The sequence below is a fragment of the Drosophila teissieri genome, chromosome 2R, assembly GCF_016746235.2.
Source record: "Drosophila teissieri strain GT53w chromosome 2R, Prin_Dtei_1.1, whole genome shotgun sequence".
NCBI lineage: Eukaryota > Metazoa > Arthropoda > Insecta > Diptera > Drosophilidae > Drosophila > Drosophila teissieri.
In genome coordinates this window covers 22,795,732-22,815,286 of record NC_053030.1, presented here as the reverse complement: position 1 = coordinate 22,815,286, position 19,555 = coordinate 22,795,732, and the positions used below count along the sequence as shown (strand labels likewise).

At 47.5% G+C, this 19,555-nt stretch overlaps 2 protein-coding genes across 3 annotated transcripts; one reads left to right on the top strand and one right to left on the bottom strand.

Moving 5' to 3' along the window:
- Positions 1 to 7,509: 7,509 nt before the first annotated feature.
- LOC122614261 (tubulin beta-3 chain) lies at positions 7,510 to 15,031 on the bottom strand. 2 transcript variants are annotated; one of them, XM_043788797.1, is made up of 4 exons: positions 14,739 to 15,031; positions 9,809 to 9,917; positions 9,503 to 9,747; positions 7,510 to 9,446 (listed from the first exon to the last, which is right to left on the bottom strand). In XM_043788797.1, the coding sequence occupies exons 1-4, from the start codon at positions 14,793 to 14,795 to the stop codon at positions 8,493 to 8,495; spliced, it is 1,365 nt and encodes a 454-aa protein (XP_043644732.1). In that variant the 5' UTR covers positions 14,796 to 15,031; the 3' UTR covers positions 7,510 to 8,492. The 2 variants fall into 2 exon arrangements, with proteins under 2 accessions (XP_043644732.1, XP_043644733.1); XM_043788798.1 differs by having other exon boundaries at positions 9,503 to 9,744.
- A 3,736-nt stretch (positions 15,032 to 18,767) lies between these two features.
- LOC122614528 lies at positions 18,768 to 19,313 on the top strand. Its single transcript, XM_043789091.1, has one exon. The coding sequence runs from the start codon at positions 18,768 to 18,770 to the stop codon at positions 19,311 to 19,313; it is 546 nt and encodes a 181-aa protein (XP_043645026.1).
- The last annotated feature ends 242 nt before the right edge of the window (positions 19,314 to 19,555 follow it).

Genomic DNA, 19,555 nt, shown 5'->3' with positions numbered 1-19,555 from the left:
TGCAATAACTCTCGCTTTCTTTTCGCTATTTATAGAAGGAACTGAGCTAATAACCTTCTTACATCCTGACTGACTCAACTGAACTGCCTGACTGACTTGTTACCATTTTCCGCATAAACTCTTTGATTGGCTTTTGGCGTATTGAATCGCCCGACAAATTGCAGACAAATAGCTGGTCCACAGTTGTGACCCAAATTGGCGACTGCGTGACTGCTTTCTCGCCAATCACGACCCACTGGCCGCCCCCGTGACGAATCGCTTGCATCTCTAGGCGCTACTAAGTCACTAACTCAGTCTGTGGGGCGGTATGCGAGCTTCCCCCTCTGCTCCACCCCTACCATTCCATTCCATGCCGCTCCATGCTGCTCCAAGCCGAGTCCGAATACGAATCCGAGTCGGAGTCCGCATCCAAGCCACTCCAGCCCCGATCCGTTTGGCATACATATTTGCTAGTAGCTGGGTTTTGTTTTGTTTAGCGCTTTTGGCCCGGGCCTGGTTATATCATCGAGCACTCTTACGACGTGCCGCAGCCAAATGGTCAACAGCTTGGTCGCTTGGCTGGAGTCGCTCCAGCCGACCAGCCGACCAGCACACCAATAGACCAGCCGACCGACTTAGGAGCCTCCAGTGGCCAAGACATGCACCGGGAGAAACTTTGGTGGGCAGTGCTTATGGAATGATACTTGGTCTCATCTTCTGAACTTGGCATTGCACATCCTATAAGAGGTATACATGCTGTAACCTCCTTGGCTACTGATAGCAGTATTTTCGATAATTTAAATATTTTAAACAAATGTTTTCTTTCAGTGCACACTGTCTTCAGTTCGAGCCAAAAGCCCGAGCGCGCGCTTTATGCATTTTGGAAGCGGTACGCGACGCGACGCGACGGGCGGGACAGCAAACGGCGCTAAATGGCCGAGTGGCCGACTGGTTGCTTGGCTGGTCAGCTGTCCAATCGTTGGAGCCCCCCTTTGGTTCCCTCCCTCTCCCGTCCCCACTCTCCCAGTCCCCAATCACCGATCCCCAATCCGCAGTCCCCGCTGAGTCTTCGCCCCACTCTCACTATTCATTCATTCAGTTGAGCGTCGCCGCTCGCTGTATTTGAATAATGTTTGACCCAAATTCGAGTTTTGTGCGCTGTCTCTGTGTCGTTTTATTTTTCCCTCCTGACAAGAAAGTGTTAGTTACTAACAAAAGCCTGGCTGAAAAGTCAACAATGTCTTTTATTTCATTTGGCTTTTTTCCCCCTTTTTAATTTTTTTTTTTTGGTTTTTTGCACTCGAACGGCTTTTATCATTCTGCTGTAACAGACAATCGCCAATTTTCGGGCTGCGTGTGAAATGTTTCGTTCAGCTCGCCAAAAGTCGGATATTAAGATACCAAAATATGACACAAGAAATCAGCGAGCGGATTTGGCTTACACGAAAATCGTAAAACTAAAATGCAGGGGTAACTTCGAGTAGAAACATTCGAGAAACGCACCGCGCTGATTCAGACTAGTAAACATTGGTAAACAAGCATCGTCCTTGGGCTTTGAGTCAACAGTTTATAAATAACAACAAGCCATTAGCCATGGGAAAGTTGTTGATAAATATTCAATTTGTATCTGGGCGCATCCCAGAGGGCCTGCTCTCAGCTTTCGAGATAGATGAGTGCCGGAAAATCATTAGGTCTTCGATTGGAAAGCCATGTCTGTGGGCCTTTCTGAGTAGTAATTTGCCTCTTTGTTTAATTACAACCAAAAACCAGTGGCCTCAGCTGCAGAGGTGCAGCACTGGATAACACTTAATATTTGCATTAACAATTAACAATTATCTGGGTTAACTATCTGGTGAACAGCAGATCCAATCCGTTATTGTGCCCAATTGCCAGCGAGCAGCGAAAATGCTGCATCATTGGCTGCCGTTAAAAGGCCATTTTACATTTTTACATATGACATAAAGCAAAACAAGAGCCATGTGCTCATGTTCGTGCTCAACATATCAACATATTTGGCTTAATGCCCCTCGTTGGCCGAGTGAAAAATCCGTAGCCAGCACATTAAACATAAAACATTAAATCATGGGGAAAAGAGAGCGCGCCGAGCTGTTTACATGCAGTTAAACTTGATGAAAATGTCAAATGTTTTTGGCTTAAGACAAAGGCCACAGCAGTACACACAAATAATAAGCACAAAAAGTGGCAGACAGTGCAGCCCACCACACTCACAACACTAAGCAATCAGCTGGCAGCCACGAGTACGTGAGCTTACGAACGTGGCCCCGAGTGTCAAAGCCCCAAACCAAAGACCAGGTGGGAACTTTGAGCCCTAAAGTGAATCATTCGCCGCAGGAGGAGGTAGGTGAAAACGGTGATGGGAAAGGTGGGCATTAGTAGCTTTATTTAGCTGGCTATTGGGACTCTTCAGGAAGGTTCCAGATTTAACTGCTCTATAAGATCTGGTTAGATCTATACACTAATCACACCCATTTGAAGTGTAACGCCTGGTCATTCATTTGATTGGCTGCATGAATCAGTCGCCAATTGAAAGTATCTATCTATATCCATATCAATCTATCTATTTGCGGAATCACTTGGACCGACAACATGCCGTTTCTTCTGGAAATTCGTCACAGCTGCTACCTTGCACTGTTTAGAATTTACAATGACGCACTCATAAATATGCACCAGATTCGGCTTCTGTGGGCTTCAGTGGGCTTCTGTGGGTATCTTTGTTTATCAGCCGGGAGTTCAATATATGCCGACTGCGATAAGCCTAGGAACTTGCTTCCTTTTAGCACTCGGCCTCATCGAAATGCACATTAATTCCAGTGCGATTGAGAGTGCAGACCGGGTTCTGCCGCATCTGTATCTATGTATCTATGTATCTGTATCTATGTGTCTGCACATCTATGGGGAACTAGGTAGCTATGTATCTGAGCAAGGCAATCCATCAGGCGACAGGCGACACAATCGAATTAGCATTTGCATCAGGTCGCATTGCAAATGTGCCGCAAATCTGCTGCAAGTCGGTGGGGAGATGGGGTACGTTTCATTCAATTGGCAACATTCGTAGTTATTAGCACCTATTTACTTGGCTACTTGCAGGCTGTGGCAACAACGCATTAGACAAATTGCCCGACTTCGATTGGATTGATTTGCAGCAATGGCAATTACAAATGGCCAAAGAAGAAAAAGTATCGCCACTCGCCGCTGTCCGCCGTCCGCCGCTGTTTCGTTTTGTAAGCCAGAAAAGCCAGAAAACTGGGCCGGATTGCCCGGCCAACGCAGCCTTTCCTGGGAATATACTCGTAAAATAATGAAAATGTGCCATAACGGCACTGCCAGCACTTCAGTACTTCAGTACTTCCAGCACTTTAGCACTTCAGTATGTCGTCTTCCGAATTAAATGGAGCTAACTGTTGGCCGCCGCCGAGCTACGTGCGTTCAGCAAATGTCAACGGTTAACCAACCCGGCCCAAAATTAAACCCCACTCGAGATTCCACGAATTGGCAGGCGATAAAAAAGCGCCGCACAAGATCTCGGCCTGTGAAACAGTGGCCAGTGGCCAGTGGCCAGTGGTCAGTGGCTAGTGGCCAACTACAAGTGTTTTGGCCATTATGCAATGCACTCGGAGAAGAAGCACTACTACTCTCAAGTATCTTACAGATCTAAGGTATCTAAGTTATGACTGCAGATGCCAAGTACCCACTAAGTCCTCTCTTTGAAATGGCATTCTGAGCTGCCACTTAAGAAGTATCTGAATCCTGAAAGTATCTTTAGTATCTGCTTCGCCTTCGCCGAACGTGTCAATGAATGGGCCACTTTGGCAGTGCCCACTGTAATAACCACGGCACAAATGCCACGCCCCGACCCGCCCCGCCCCTCATTCGATGCCAAAGTTAATTAACACACAATCAGGCAACGCACACATGCAAAACCCTAGTTCAAGCGACTAAAGCAAAGAAAAGCCGAGGCACCAGGTGGAAAAAGAGCTTGGCAAGCAGCGCAAAACACACGTCGCCACTTCGGAGACCGCGAGAATGCACCGAAATTAGCCAAAACACAAAACACCGAATACAAAATACAATATACGAAGTACGAAATAAAATTAGAAAAAATAAAGGAGATGAGGAGAGGAAAAGCGATGGAAAAGCCAAGAAAAACAGAAATTAAAGTCGCAAGATTACAACAGAAGCAGATTGGAGCTGCATGTGTGTTTTTCTTGGCAGAGGAGTTGCAGCCAGCATGCCATGTGAACCAATTTGTGGCATCAATCTCAGGCGTGATGTGAAATTGGCCAAGACGCCCAGCCAGCCAACTAAGCAACCAACCAACTAAACAACTAACCATCTAAATGAATCGCGGGAATGGCATTACTTATTCTGCGCGGATCACTTGACTCCTCCGATTGGGAGGTGAGTGTGATGCAACTTCACCCGGGTGATATTTTACCCAGTGGCATGCAAATGCAGAAATGATTGATAAATGAATGGGCTGAGTCGCCTATTAAAAGTCTTTAGTCCAAGTCTAAGCCAGCCAGTTGGCCAACTACGAACAACTGAACTGGGAGCGTATCTTCAAGATACTCTGGTATCCTTTAAGTTCACCTACTAAAGGAAGACTAGTATGCAATACGATTGCAACTATAAACATAAAATGCACACGCTATTGGAAAATGCGGAAAGTGATCGATGGAAGTGGCCAAAGCCTATTACCAAACAGCCCGATTCGTCCTTGAGTGCGTGGTGCATTCGTCGAGTGCCTTGATTTGCACGAGTAATTTGCATGTACTGGGCCAACTTTTCGCATATCATTTGCTATTCGCTTATGACGGCGCTGGCTGCCCAATGGAAAGCCAGGCCTGTTAGCCAGGCCAAGTAGCATTCGGAGGAGGCCCAGCCCAGCGCAGCATACTCAGGTTGGGGAGACCCACCTGAGGCACTTCCGCTGCACTTAGTGAGCCACTTGTTGTTGCCCAGAAACAGAAACAGCAAAAGATACAACTGCAGCAGCACTGGCAACAGAAACTTGGCAACGCCGCAAGTGAACGTCTGCCAGACAGAAATATTAAGTATGAACATGTGAGCCGCGGTTTTCGCTTTTGGATTCGTTTGTTCGTCAGTTTTTCCTTCGACTTTTTTGGCTTTTTGGACCCGTGCGGTCGCATCAATGACCAAGTCAAGCGTGTATTTTCGTGTGGGTCTCTGGCTCCGCGCATTTTCCTAGCTGCAATTTGTCTGCTTATTGTTGTTCTACTCGTGTTCGTCTGCGAGCCGCCACAAAAAAATGCTGATGGTGGTGGTGGTGGTGGTGGAAAACTGATGGCTGAAAATCAAAATGCGGCGCAGATCGGGTTGTCTAAGTCCAATCTAAACTAGTCGAGGCGTTTGCGGCGGCTTTTGGCTACCACAGAGCATTGACGTGTTGTTTGCATGCCCCCATGCCCCCTCCCTCTGCCCGCCACGCCCCTCCGCCCCCTGCCACTTTGCCACCTCAAGCGGGTTTCGTTTTTTGGCTTTCCGAAGAATCGGCAACTAGCAGCAAAAACAAGATTTTTCCTCGATTTTCCTCTGCCGTACTAGAGTGCAATGCACTTCCCCGGGCAAAGTCTCCATCTCCATCTCCGACTCACTGCACCGAGATCCAAGAGCTCCAAGAGCTCCAAGAGCCCCAAGAGCCCCAAGAGCTCCACGAGATCCAAGCGATCCAAGCGATCCAGTGAGTGAGGAGTTGGCAAGTACATGGATAGCTGGGTAGGTAGGTTGTTGTCGTCTCGGGAAACTGGGTCAATCACTGCAGTGCCGCCTCCCTCGCTCCCCGCTCCCCACTCCACACTCCCCACCTCCCACTCTTCACTCCCCACTCCATGCTGCTGATCTCGGACTGAACATTTTGGATTTTCTTGCCTCCGTCTGCCGGACGACTGCGACTATATGGCTCTTTGGATAGTGGATAGTGGATAGTGGATGTTGGCTGCTGGATGTTGAATGTTGGATGACGGCGCCAAATGAGTGTAAGTTGGCAACTATTTATTGCTTTTTCATTTGCCTATTCCCCGGCGATCTAGCTGCACGGCAAGAAAAGAAGCTATGCTCAGCAAGTTGGTCATTTGGGATGCATGTCTTGAAGATAAAGGTAACCAACATGGCATACATGTTGCAAATACAAGTTTGGTTAAAAGTATCTCCAATATTAAACATTCCTTCAAGTATCTTCAAAATAATAACAGCTGAGATCTGTAGGAATAAATTGGAAAACGCAAAACTCGTTTTGGCTGCTGTTTGGCAGCCTGGCAGACGGATGATGATATCTCCGCCAGAGGAGTTGGCCCACTTTTCTGAGCCGGGTTCTCAGCCGCAGTCTCAGGAAGGGGAACTTCCGCTCGGGTTAACCCTTGCTGACCCGCCGGAGTGACATAACTAATAACTAACGGTTAAGCGCACTCTAGTCACTTCAGCCACTGAGAAGCCAGACGGAGCGGAAGAACGTGTTATAGTGGTTCGCTCGATGTTTTTTGGCCGGTTGGCTTGGAAAAGTTCTCGGTTCTCGGTTCTCGGTTCTGGCCGTCATTCAGAAAAGCCGGCCGGCTCTTTCGATCGAAAGCCGAGCCAAACTGGTTCTCGCTCGCACTTACGTACTTGCCTCTTCTTTTCATTATTTTCCGTGTGTCTGGGTTTTGTTCTTAGCCGACTTTGTTGTTGGCTGGCTTCTGGGCAGAGCTTTGCTTTTGTCACGAGACCGCTAACGCGGCTTTAATGGCTTTTAATTCCGCCGAATTTGTCGCATATGAGTTCTATATGAGAGGCAGTTAATGGCAGGGTTTGTGCGACTCTGAGATCCGCTCGAGATTGTCGTGTATTATGTGTGGCAAGTAGAGTTTTATGTGGAAAAAATGCGGTAAAGTGGTTGGATCTTTCGAGAAAATTATGCAGTAATATTTGTATAAGAGAAAGATGGCTTTATCTGAAATGCCAAATAATAAATAGTCCTAAACGCGTCTTTTAAGCAAATTTTCCATTTTAAAAACAAATACTGAAAACTATGTCTTGTTAATTTTTATAAGCTCTATAGTTTATATTCCTGAATATACACCGTGTTATTCGAGTAACTAGTTTGAAATTATCTTTTAATTTTTTATTAATTCTTTGGTTTATTGGGTTTTGTGACTGAAGTTAATAAACTTAGGAATATTTTTAAACAAAGTGACAGTTACACGCAGCGTTGCCACATGCGCTCAAAAATATTGCAATTCGACTTCCAAGTGGCGCCTTTGAACTCTACACGTTATTTACTTTTACAATTTACATTTTACACGTAGTATACATACTTTTCTGCTGTAACAAAAAAGATCTGTTTAAAAAGTAGTGTAAAATTGCAGTGAAGTTATCTATTGAAAATGTTTTACTAATTATAGCTAACGGATTATACATAATGTGTACTTCAGAGCAAAAAATAAATAATACAAACTATAAAAAACTCCCTCTTGATCGCATAAACTGACATCACAAGCAGAAACAAACACAGGATTTAAAATTTGAAATAAATTCCATTTATTACTTGTCAGAAATGTTTGCCATTATTAGTCGTTTATTGGGTACAAATGTTTTTATTCATATAAAACTACAAGAGAAGTACTGCACACGAATACAAAGTGAATAGCTTGTGCCCTAAGATTATGTAATATGTAAATACAATTACGGATGCTTTTGAAATTGCCTTTTATGGAGGATCGATCTCATGACGATCTCATGAGAGTTGTCGTTCGATTATCTTTGGATGAGCTCGTTTATCGTGTAGCCCTAAACGTACATATGTATGTGTCGCCAGTGAGTCGAGTGCTCACTTCCTGGACGCTGGACATTCTCGAGGTGAGATTTCTGCATAAATTCGATATCCTTTGAAATACTAGATGCTTGCGGTTCCCTCTGCTGACGTGGCGATATATGATAAATAGTAGTATAAAGTGGGGGTGGTGAATGAAGTGATGGGTGTGTGGGTGGGTGGAAAGCGGGTGAAAATGGCTGCGAGAAATGCGATAGACGTGCCTCCGTGTAAAGTGTACTTGGTATATATGGTAGAGTATAAAGTATATAGTATATAGCGCAGCGGAGGTGACAAGTGCCGAAAATGAACAAAGAGATGAAGATGCGAGATGAGATGATGATGGATGAGCTGGGTGATGGGGAGCAGCGGAAGCATGGGCTCGGAAACATTGGGAACATTGGGAACATTTCCGTTTGATGTTCTAACTACGCTTGACCTTCCTGTCCGTCTGCATGTCCTTCCTGTCCGTGTCCGTGTCGGTGTCCGTGTGTGATGATTGTGGTGTGTGGTCTGCGTCTGCTGTGACTGTGTGTGTGTGTGTGGTTGTGGTTGTGTGTGTGTTCCACGGCGGGGTCACAGGATGCTGCAGTGCTTGGCCGCCAGCTGGTGGCGCATGCCGCGCAGAAAGCGGACATCCCTATGCCCCCCGCCGTCACGCACGCCCCTCATTCCTCTGGCCACACCATTAAATACAATCGCCCTCGACCTCCTCCTGATTGACCTCCGGGTCGAACTCGTCGTCGGCGGTGGCCTCCTGGTACTGCTGGTACTCGGAGACCAGGTCGTTCATGTTGCTCTCCGCCTCGGTGAACTCCATCTCGTCCATGCCCTCGCCGGTGTACCAGTGGAGGAAGGCCTTGCGCCGGAACATGGCCGAGAACTGCTCGGAGATGCGCTTGAACAGCTCCTGGATGGCGGTGGTGTTGCCGATGAACGTGGAGGACATCTTCAGGCCCTTGGGCGGGATGTCGCACACCGCCGTCTTCACGTTGTTCGGGATCCACTCGACGAAGTAGGAGCTGTTCTTGTTCTGCACCGCCAGCATCTGCTCGTCCACCTCCTTCATGGACATGCGGCCCCGGAAGACGGCGGCCACCGTGAGGTAGCGACCGTGGCGCGGATCACAGGCGGCCATCATGTTCTTGGCGTCGAACATCTGCTGGGTGAGCTCCGGGACGGTGAGGGCGCGGTACTGCTGCGATCCCCGCGAGGTGAGCGGCGCGAAGCCGGGCATGAAGAAGTGCAGGCGCGGGAATGGTACCATGTTGACCGCCAGCTTGCGCAGATCGGCGTTCAGCTGGCCGGGGAAGCGCAGGCAGGTGGTCACCCCGGACATGGTCAGCGAGACCAGGTGGTTGAGGTCTCCGTAGCTGGGATTGGACACCTTCAGCGTCCTGAAGCAGATGTCGTACAGCGCCTCGTTGTCGATGCAGTACGTCTCGTCCGTGTTCTCCACCAGCTGGTGGATCGACAGCGTGGCGTTGTAGGGCTCCACCACGGTGTCCGACACCTTGGGCGAGGGCACCACCGAGTAGGTGTTCATGATGCGGTCGGGGTACTCCTCGCGGATCTTCGAGATCAGCAATGTGCCCATTCCGGAGCCAGTGCCGCCGCCCAGCGAGTGCGTCAGTTGGAAGCCCTAAGGAATCATATGGAATCAGCATCGTATTATGTCCAAGGACTAAGAGTACCAACCTGCAGGCAGTCGCAGTTCTCGCACTCCTTGCGGACCACGTCGAGGACATGGTCCACCAGCTCGGCGCCCTCGGTGTAGTGACCCTTGGCCCAGTTGTTGCCCGCTCCCGACTGTCCGTACACGAAGTTGTCCGGCCGGAAGAGCTGGCCGTAGGGACCGGAGCGAACCGACTCCATGGTTCCCGGCTCCAGATCGAGCAGGATGGCCCTGGGCACGTACTTGCCGCCCGACGACCGCGTGACTGCTGAAAGAGGATCCGATTAGTGACACCCACTGGGTCATCTTGTGACATGGCAAAGTGTTACCCGATGCCTCGTTGTAGTAGACACTGACGCGCTCCAGCTGCAGGTCGCTGTCGCCCACGTAGATGCCATTGCTGTCGATGCCGTGCTCCTCGGAAATGATCTCCCAGAACTGCGGGAAGTAATGGGTAAGTATAGTCTGATATCAAGGTGTACTTAAGGCATCATAACTCCTGAGACTGCTTATAAAGGAAAGCCATATTTATTGGATACATGTGCAAACTTTGACTTTCCATATTCCGCTTCATTAGGCTGCTTTGATTAGGAGTAATTAGCATGAGTTCTTCCAGCTTCACTCTATTAAACCAATTAGCAAATCTGCTGAACGCCGAAGAATGTTTTACTCAAAGAGAACTGGCTATCTTTCTCAGAAGCAAATATACGTATGTAGCAGAAGAGTGCTTGCAAGATAAGAAGCTGCAGCCCGCATCTTGGCAGCTCCTCATCCGCCGCTCAAGCGGAGATCTTTCATCCTTATCAGCCACCCATGTGATGTCTTTATGGACGCAGTGGCGCACTTGGCGATTGCGGACTCTTTAGCCGGCACAAAGCCCCACTAAATATTCCCGGGTCGTTCATCAAGTTGAGTAATTGTGCCCACCCAGCCATGTCAGAGTTCATGTTGGGCGCTGACATATGGCCGCGGCCACAGAATCCGCCCGAAATCCAAAAAAATCTGGAGAGGCACAGAAGAACCATTCTAGCAATCTCTGTTCCCGCCTCCTCCGCCGATGCCTCAATGTGGCAATGTGGCAATGAGGCAATGTGACAATGTGACAAACAACAAGGCGCAGCCGCAGCCCATAAAGTTTGAGGTTTGGAGAAGTACACAAGTACATATATGGGCTAAATGCGGATGCGGATGGCCATATGTCCATGTGTCCATATGGCCATATAGGGGGCCTACGATGGCGCAGTCAAAAGTGAGACAGATTGCCCCGAAAAAAGGGAAAACCGAATTTATGTTTAGTTTTTCAAACGTCAGTTTTGGACGCCGCCGAACATCCAACATCCGAACATGCCCTGATTTAGTGCTAAATTTAAAGAATGCGTCCGGGGCTGGTAAAAATGAAATACAAAAAAAACACTGCCCCTCTCACTGTATGGGACAAAATTTCCACGACACGTCGCTCCTGGGGAGAAATGCATTTAAAAATAGCAGAGCAGAGCAGAGCAGAATGGGATGGGTTGGGATTCTTTGGGATGGGTTGGATTCGGATTCGGAATGGGATAGAGATACACTTCTCCGACTGCTGCCTGCTGACTCATCGGGGGCCAAGAATTAGAGACTGCAGGCCAATGACCCACCATTAGACGGGGCCACCTCCCGAGACTCCCCCTCCAGTGACCCAATCGAAATGCGATAAATTACCAGAAGTATCTCATGGATACACAGCCATCGCGGCGATTTATTGAGGAAGTGCTCTGCAATTGTTGTGCTGCGTTTAACAAGAACCAAATTTGGGCGCCTTTCGGAGATCATTGGGCGACTATTTGGGGATCGGTTTTGGGCATCAGCATGGATCGCTCTCCACCGGAGCGAAACGCTCTGTGGCTTGGCAACAGTGCCCGAGATTCTTCGTCGGGTGAAGTGGAAGGGGAAACGGGGGAAATAATAAAAATGTTAGCGATGTCAGACGGCAGTCTGAGTTGTTTCCCTTTGGCACTTGAACTTGACGTGTGCGACTATAAACAAAGGCACTGCGAACTGTGGATGGGGATGGAGATGGGGATGGGCATGCAGATGGGGATGGGGATGGGGATCCGACTCTAAAGAGAAGGAGAAGGAAGGAGGAGTGGAGCTACCCATGGCGTCTGCATTTCTTTGTTTATTTAAGGCACAGCAACGAAGTGAATCTCAGCCAACTGCAATCTTAGCAAGATCATCAAATTTAATTGGAGTGTGGCCGCTGCAATTATGAAGCTCCAGCAACGAAGCTCGGCTCAGAAGGCCGAGCAAACAGAAAACAAAACCACACGCGGCAGCAACAGATATGAAAACCGAATTAGCACACAAAACTGTTGAAGTGAAAAGTCGTTTTTCACGGCCCCCCTTTTCCATTTCCCCTCTACTTTGGGCACGATCATCGCTGATCGCTTTACTTTTACATTCGACTAATGCTCCAACTCGGATTTTCTTTGCCAGTTAATGGATAATGGCTTTGTCGGAAAAGCGTCGGCCTTTTCGGTGAACGGCAGTTGGCAGTACAAATGGACGGACGCACAGTTAGATTGCAATTATAGATTGATGGCTTTTCGGGCAGATTTATTTCGGGCAAACACGATCGGTGGCGAGAATTCAATTTGCTGGAGAAAATCTATGCCGAATCGGACTTACGGTTGATTGCTTCTTCAAATGGAAATGGGCTGGAAAAGCCTCAAGCTAGATGGTTTATGGGGCTGAGATGATGGTATGTCCTAAGGAGTATATGCTTCTTTTACCTCATAAGGTGTCTCTATTATGAATGAAGCTCTCTGACAATTAGTTTTGCAGGCTCTCATCCAACATCTGTTCTAACAGCTTCGTTGGCAAGTCCAATCTTCACTTCGTGCAATTGGCTTTCAGCTGGAGACTAGGGACTAGAGACTATAAACTGACAACTGGCCTGGTCTAAGCCCCCTTTGGAGTTGCGACCGCCGCCCCTGGCCACGCCTCTAGCATGCGATCTTCTGGCGACTGGCAATCGAGACGCCCTCATTAAGTGTTGCATGTCTGGGAGCCAGAGACTCCTCCACTCCGCCACTCCATCACTCCTCCACTGCAGTACTGCCACACTGCTGCACTTGGTCTAGGAGGGAATCAGTCGGGCGTGAACTTGGGCTCCAAGTCTTCTTGCCGCCGAGGATCGCTGACTGTGCAGAGTGGCGGAGTGACGGGGAGTGCTATTTTCACAAGATACAAAGCATTTGGCATCCGACGGGGAAAATTCCTCAATTGAGACCCCCCACACCATGCCACACCACCCACTCCTGACTTTTGTCTTGCCTCGCAGCTGCTGCAGAGTGTCAAAAAATAGGGAGGAAGGCGATAAGATTCCGACGGAGAAAGAGCCGCGGGTTTATTGACTTCGGCGATCTGGACGGCCTTTTGGATTCGGAGTCCACTTAATCTCGCAGGCCGCGCACTTAGTATGCATTTATCGTCGTGGCTCGGGCCAAAAGGGGAGTCGCACAGTGGTATCCTGTAATCGTATACAGGACAGGTCCGCTGAGTCACTTCCTTCCTCCTTCTGCTGCTGCTGCCGCTGCACTTGTGCGGTTTTGGCACCGCCAGGGGGCCATTCTTATTCAAGAAACCGCTTGCCCACTCAGCTGTTGGTTTTTTGTCAGTTTCTCTGTTTTTTTGGGTCTCACATTACCGGGAGGGGAGGGAGGTGGTTCGCTGCTCAAATTACCAGACAAACTTCCCATCATATCTCATTGAAGTACTTATATACCTACGAGCGCTGCCCCATAAAACTGCCCCATTGCGATTGCCGAAACACCGAAACACCGAAATTCCGGGAAGCCGAGAAGGCAGGCGAGTTTGCTTTCAAACTGAAGCTGCTGACTAGTCGCTGCGTTGCTGTGTTCTCCGCAAATTGACTCATATCAAATGATTAAGATCCGCGGGCTTATCTTGCGTGAGTGTACTACGGGTATGTGCTTTTATCAGCACGGCGCTCCAAATGCGACCCACTTTGCAGCGGCAGTTCGGCGATTGGTCGAATCTGTGGCATTGACATTGATGCCGCAGAAAAATGCACTCAGCGGGGACTTGTCCACTTGTCCGCAACATCGATCCCAAACTGGTATTGCCAAAAAGCAGCCGAGTTGGCCAAAAGCCGGTTGGCCGCCTGCCTCCTTTTCGCGAAGAGCTGCACTTTGTTTTTCGGGCGTGCTGATTGAGTGGACTATCCACTATCCTACATGTGCCCCATACGAGTATGTGCCCCACTGGAAATCAGAACCTAATTGCCGCGATTCGCTGGCAGTTCTCGGATTTCCGTTGCTCATTCACTTCGATTGATAAAGGCCCAGTAGTTGGCATTATGGTCGCCTACTTGCTGATCAGTCATCGGATACTCTACTCTACGCGGAATTCTGGGGAAAGATTGAAACAGCTGCGAGTCGGTGGGATATTGGGGAACCCTCTATAAATATTTGTATATAGCTTAGGTGGAAGCTTTTATTTATTTATTAACTATATATCGGATTAATGTGTATATTATATTCATGGTTATCTACGGTTTCAGCCATTGCTACTCCAGTGAGTTATATTGCCCGACTATAAAGATTTCTTTGCGTACAATTACTTCGTTTATTGCAATGTTTGTGGTTTCTCTGGAGTGCAGGAAACTCAAGCAAAGCGAAAAGATTTCTCCGGTCAGATAATTCGAGAGATTTCCCTTCTTGGCCAACTGCAAAGTCCGCTGGAAATTGCAGAAGTGCCGAAGTTTTCTCGCCGATTTGCGCCTCAGTCATAATTCTCCCAATTATTCAGCCCAACTTCCCCTCCCAATTTCCCCGGGGAGGGTTTGCCATGAATCACTTTTCGTGATCTGCAGCCGGCCCAACCCGTTTTCTTTTCTTCGTTTTTTGCGATTTCAGTGTTTTTGTGATTTTTGCGAAGCAGAAAGGGCATTTTGAGTGCCAGACGAACTCTGAATAAGTTTCTTTGCCCGTCCACTTTTTGCACTTTGCATTTTTTCATTTTTTATTTAACGTATTTTTTGTTGCTTGCGCTGTTTTGTTGTTAATTTTCTTTCGCTTTAATTGCTGAATGCGCTGAAAAAGGCGGCGACATCGATCATTTTGGAAACTCATTGAAAAACGTTTTCGGGCAATCTGAATAAATTAAGTGCCACCAGAAATCAGCCGAAATCAACCGAAATCAGCAGCCGACCGACTCGAGAAAATGTGAGCTGCAAAAGAGACTAGTAACGAAACCTACCTTAGCGCCGATCTGGTTGCCACACTGGCCGGCCTGCAGGTGAACAATTTCTCTCATCTCGAAAGTGGCGGTTTGTGGAGTGGAAGGCTAAGGCTGGAATCGGATCTCGCTCTCAGTCTGGAGAAGGATGCGCCGCACGGTCCGAGTATCTGCTGGATTCGCAGACGTTCAGATGGTCAGATGTTCAGATGTTCAGATTTTCAGAGGTTCAGATGTTCAGAGGTTCTGGTGCTCAGCTTTTCAGGTTTCAGAACGAAGGCGCAACTTCACCGCACAACGCACAAGACACAACTGATCGGCGGAACCCAACTCGAGTCCGTCGACGATGTTCTGGTGACTTTGAGTCGACGGCGACTCGAGTGCCAGAGCGAGACGGCCGATCGCACTCACACCGAGGCACCGAGGCAGCGGCGGGCACACAGATACGCACACAGACACGCGCGCACAGTGGGGCCAATGCGGAGTCCACCAGCTCAAAACTCACAGCTACTGCCACATGGCAGTATGAATTCACATTACGTAAGTAAGCCAGTTACTTTAAAAAGCTTGTTCATCATTACCGATCCTCTTGGTTACTCCGCGGGAAATTATGTTTAATCCAAATTAATCATTAGTGAGCAAACACAAGTAGACTAATCTCGCCAGTGACACACTCCTTTTCACTATCAAGTTAACATATTTTAAGTTACTTCAAGAGCCTTTATCGTACATTTGCATTATTGTTTATTGTTTTCAAAAATTACTGACTGAGGCACTGAAGCTGAAACTCAATAAAAATGTTTATAAACTAGTACTAAGCTTTTCCATATCTTCGTATGCCAGAATTCGGCATGAAACACGCTTAGTGCATGTTGTTTTGTACCAATGAAAATAAAACAGTGACTGTATTATGACTGGGCTAAAAATACTCGTATGTTCCTCCCCCAGTGGAGGGGTGGTGGCCATGGGGTGGTCTCCAATCATGTTCGGTAATTCGAAAGTTTATGCGTCAATCGGCGGAAGTTGGGCAAAAGTTTGGCGAAAGGAGTTGGGCTCCCTGCCATGCCCAAGTTGGTGGCAAGTGTAATTTGGAGCCGCCTTTCGGTTATTCGTTATTAGTTTCGAATCGCAGAAAGTCAGAGAAACCCACATATATCGCATATGGCATATAGTAGCATACTCGCAGTAGTGGCACCCCGCCGTCGCTTTCCTGTTCCTAAGTTCACACATTTTTACGCTGTCAACTGCAGCGACTTTCACGTTCTAATTTTATCCGGCAGAATGCACAGGTATGCAACTCGACTCCCCGACTCCCGACTCCCGACTTCTCCGTATCCGCATCTAAATATATGTATCTGAATCTCAGAGTCCCACAGTCCTGCGAGTGTGTGTGTGTGTGTGTGTGCATTTTCCGACTGTGCGGACTGTGTGCACTTCCACAAAAGTGTCACCGCAGTCATTAGAAATGTTTCGTCCTCTTACATGTGTTTTTCCCTCGTTGTGCAGCTCCTAATGCACTCGGGCAGAATGGAAATGAAAACGAAATGAAGATGCAGATGCAGATCCAGATGAAGATGGAGATGGAGATGGAAATGGAGAGGAAAAGCGAGATGCCGTGTGGAAAACGTGGTATTTTTAGACAGACTCCGCTCCGCTCGGCTGCCGACTTTCCCGACTCGCAGCTCGCAGCTCGTGGATTGGGATTGGGATTTGGATTTGGATCTGCGGCGTCATTTTCCCCATTTCCTCGGAAATCAATCAGTGCCCCAATGCAAGACAATTTGTAGTCGTTTTACTTTCTAATTGCATTCAAGTTGAAATACCAAGAGCAGGCCTAAACGGGGCTAAGTGGGGAGGAAGATCGGACTCGGACTTCTACTCCTCAAGTGCGTCTGTTTTTCCTATTTCCATTCAGCGGCAGTCAAACCGCAAAATTCACTTTAAATTCGATGGCAAAACAAGCATGGCGCAGCGGATCGGAGCTCTTACAACGCATCGCATCCATATCTCTATGCCTCTGTTTGCTAAATTTAAATGCGCCACAAAATAATCTCGAATTTACGAGCTCGAATAGACAAAATGTTGTACATTCATGCGCAACAAGAGGACAACAATCTGCAGGCTCGTGTACTGGAGGCCGGCAGTTCTTGGCCAGAACTTCCCACCTCCAACCTCCAACTACCAACTTCCGACTTACAGGTCTCTGGACCAGCGGACAATGTATGCAAATGTGGCTGGCATTGTTGGTCGGCCGACTAGAAATGTCAGTGGGCGTGGCTACAGAGGGAATTAGTGCCGAAACTAACTGAATCGATTGAAAAGAGGCACTTGAACAAAAGAGCTAGAGGAGAAGATCACTAGAATCACTAGAAGTGAGCATTGCAGCCAAGATGATCCTAGCTGAGTGGTTAACAGGATGCAAATGGTTAAACTACCATGCCAACACCATCAAGACTTAGTGATAGATGTGGAATAGTAATACTGTAATCTGGGGCACTAAGCTGCCTTCCAAGAGGCCTTGCAGCTTAAAGTTCGGCAACAATAACACCAAAGCTACGTCCTTCGAAAAGGACCCCTCGCTGGGCAGCACTACGCTCGTGACGAAACACACCGCCGTATCTCCACAAAGCCCACTAATGCCAATGAAAAGCGCTGGCCTGCATTCTCTGTGTGCTGGGGGTGTGTGTTTGTGTGTGTGGATTTGGGTGTGTGCGAGTGTGGTCACCCCCCGCCGCCCGCAAAAAGTAACAAATGTTTTTTTAGGATTTGTGTTTTGGGAATTTTTGCACTTGTGTAAATGCGGCTCGCACACGCACAAAAAACACCCACACACACACGCACACTAGGGGCCACACATTTGGGCAAAATATATACATATATACATACTCGTAAATATATGCGTACAATGCGAAATGTAGCCAGCATTTGTCTTTGTGTTTTTTGTATTTGCGCATCGCCATAGTTAAATTTATTCGCAAACAGCAAAAACAACACGGATTCTGCATACTAATATATATGTATATTTATATATATATAGATATATATGCGTGTGCAACAGTGCAAATGTTATTACCGTGTTTACATAGTCGCACATAAGCAGGCAATTGGTTTTGATTGATTTGCAGGCAGGACATGCGATATTTTCACTTCTTGCCTACTTTTCGACTCTTAATTGCAATTTGTAATTGGCATTTTAATTTCTGCTGCTGACAAACCTTTTTGTTCTACACACTTTTTATATTTTTATGTAAAATTAATTCTGGATAATTGCATTCTGGCTGCCTGAGTTTCCCTTCTTCTCTTCTCGTGTTTTTCGAGTTTTTTGAGTTTTGTCGGCTCTTTTTGTGGCCGTTGGCAGCATTTTAATTGAACTTGATTGATTTTTGCTGATGTTGTTGATGGAAAAATAATATTGTTGTAAAATCATAACAATTCACGTTGGCAGGGGGCAGTGAAAGCCGGCAGCTACACTTTCATCCCGAGGCCTACGAGAATCGAACAAAGCATAAACACCTGTGCTTTCAACCCTTTTTCGAGCTTTTCCCTTAAAAAGTGCGGCATGTTGCGAGCTGGCATCCCTTAAATTTCCACTACTTGTGCGAAAGTAACGGTAGTGGAAATTGGGGAAAAGCCAAATAGTTGTCAAACCAAAAACAGATTTATATTGGTTCGCAGTTCGCCGCTGCTGGACACTTTTCCGAAAGGAAAAACAGAGTTCAGCTCTTTGCCCACCCCACCTGCAATTAGCCAGCCCCGCAAAGTTGCAACTTTCAGCAGAAATTTATGCAACTAATTTTTCGCATAGTTTTTTATGGCAGCACCGCATTTGCCTGCGCAGCAACGAGCAGCTAACATCTGCTGCTCTGGCTGCCGAATAGTTTTTGCTGCCAATTAGTTGTTTTAATTGCAAAAACGTTGCCAATTATGCAACACGAGGCGGGACAAGCAGCAACAAGCGTTTGCACCGACACCGACACCAACAACCAGAGCGACACCGAAACCAACCAAATGACAATTTAATTGTTATGGCCCCGAAATCGCGCATACGCCATGTGGCCGCAGGCTCAAACAGCCCGAGGACTCCTTGCACCTTTCCACCGCCTGAAGACAATATCGGGCATATTCAATATATCTACATGTATGTATATATATATATATATACCGACGAACCGCCGCAGCCATTTCAATAAATCTTGGCAATGCCCTAAAAATATTAGCATAATAAAAGGCGCGACAACAAAGCAGAAGGGTCAACTCAATATCGGAGCAACTGGCAGGCGGAGGGGGCGGCTGCTTCCAGCGCATTTGGCACATTTACACAAACAGACGGCCCAAGGAGCAGCAGATTTATGTCAGCAACAAGCTATCAGGCAACTGGGATATCTCAGCCACCCACCTCCCCCTCAAAACGACCTTAATACGCATAATTTGGGGGCGGCAAGTGGGAGGCAAGTGGGAGGCAAGTGGGCGGCGGTGTCGTATAATGTGCTGCAGGCTTCGATCAGCAATAAAAATTCAAATTTCGCCCAGAGCGCACAAAAAATGTTCGCTGCGAGGAAAGGTTGCTCTCGACTAGATACCCTGCAGTCGGGGTAGTATGAGTGGGATGGTCATTCTCCCTCAAATGAAGCCAAGTTCGCTAAATGAATAAGGGAACTTCTCACTTTATAGTTGGTAAAACTTATAGGATTCTTCTCTCATTTCTAGGTAATTCGAAGGTCCATCAGCTGGCGAGGGTGCTGCCTATCTCCTCCTGGATTTTCATATTAGGTAATGTGTGTGATTGCGTGGATATGTAGATGTTGCTTCTCGCCTACATATAAACATTATATTGCCCG

Bases quoted from the DNA above. Each gene is read 5' to 3' on its own strand.
- LOC122614261 (XM_043788797.1), bottom strand. From the start codon at position 14,795: ATGAGAGAAATTGTTCACCTGCAGGCCGGCCAGTGTGGCAACCAGATC. The intron at 9,748-9,808 runs GTAACACTTTGC...ATCCTCTTTCAG, and splicing joins CTACTACAACGAGGCATCGG to CAGTCACGCGGTCGTCGGGC. The intron at 9,447-9,502 runs GTTGGTACTCTT...ATGATTCCTTAG, and splicing joins AGAACTGCGACTGCCTGCAG to GGCTTCCAACTGACGCACTC.
- LOC122614528 (XM_043789091.1), top strand. From the start codon at position 18,768: ATGTGGCCGCAGGCTCAAACAGCCCGAGGACTCCTTGCACCTTTCCAC.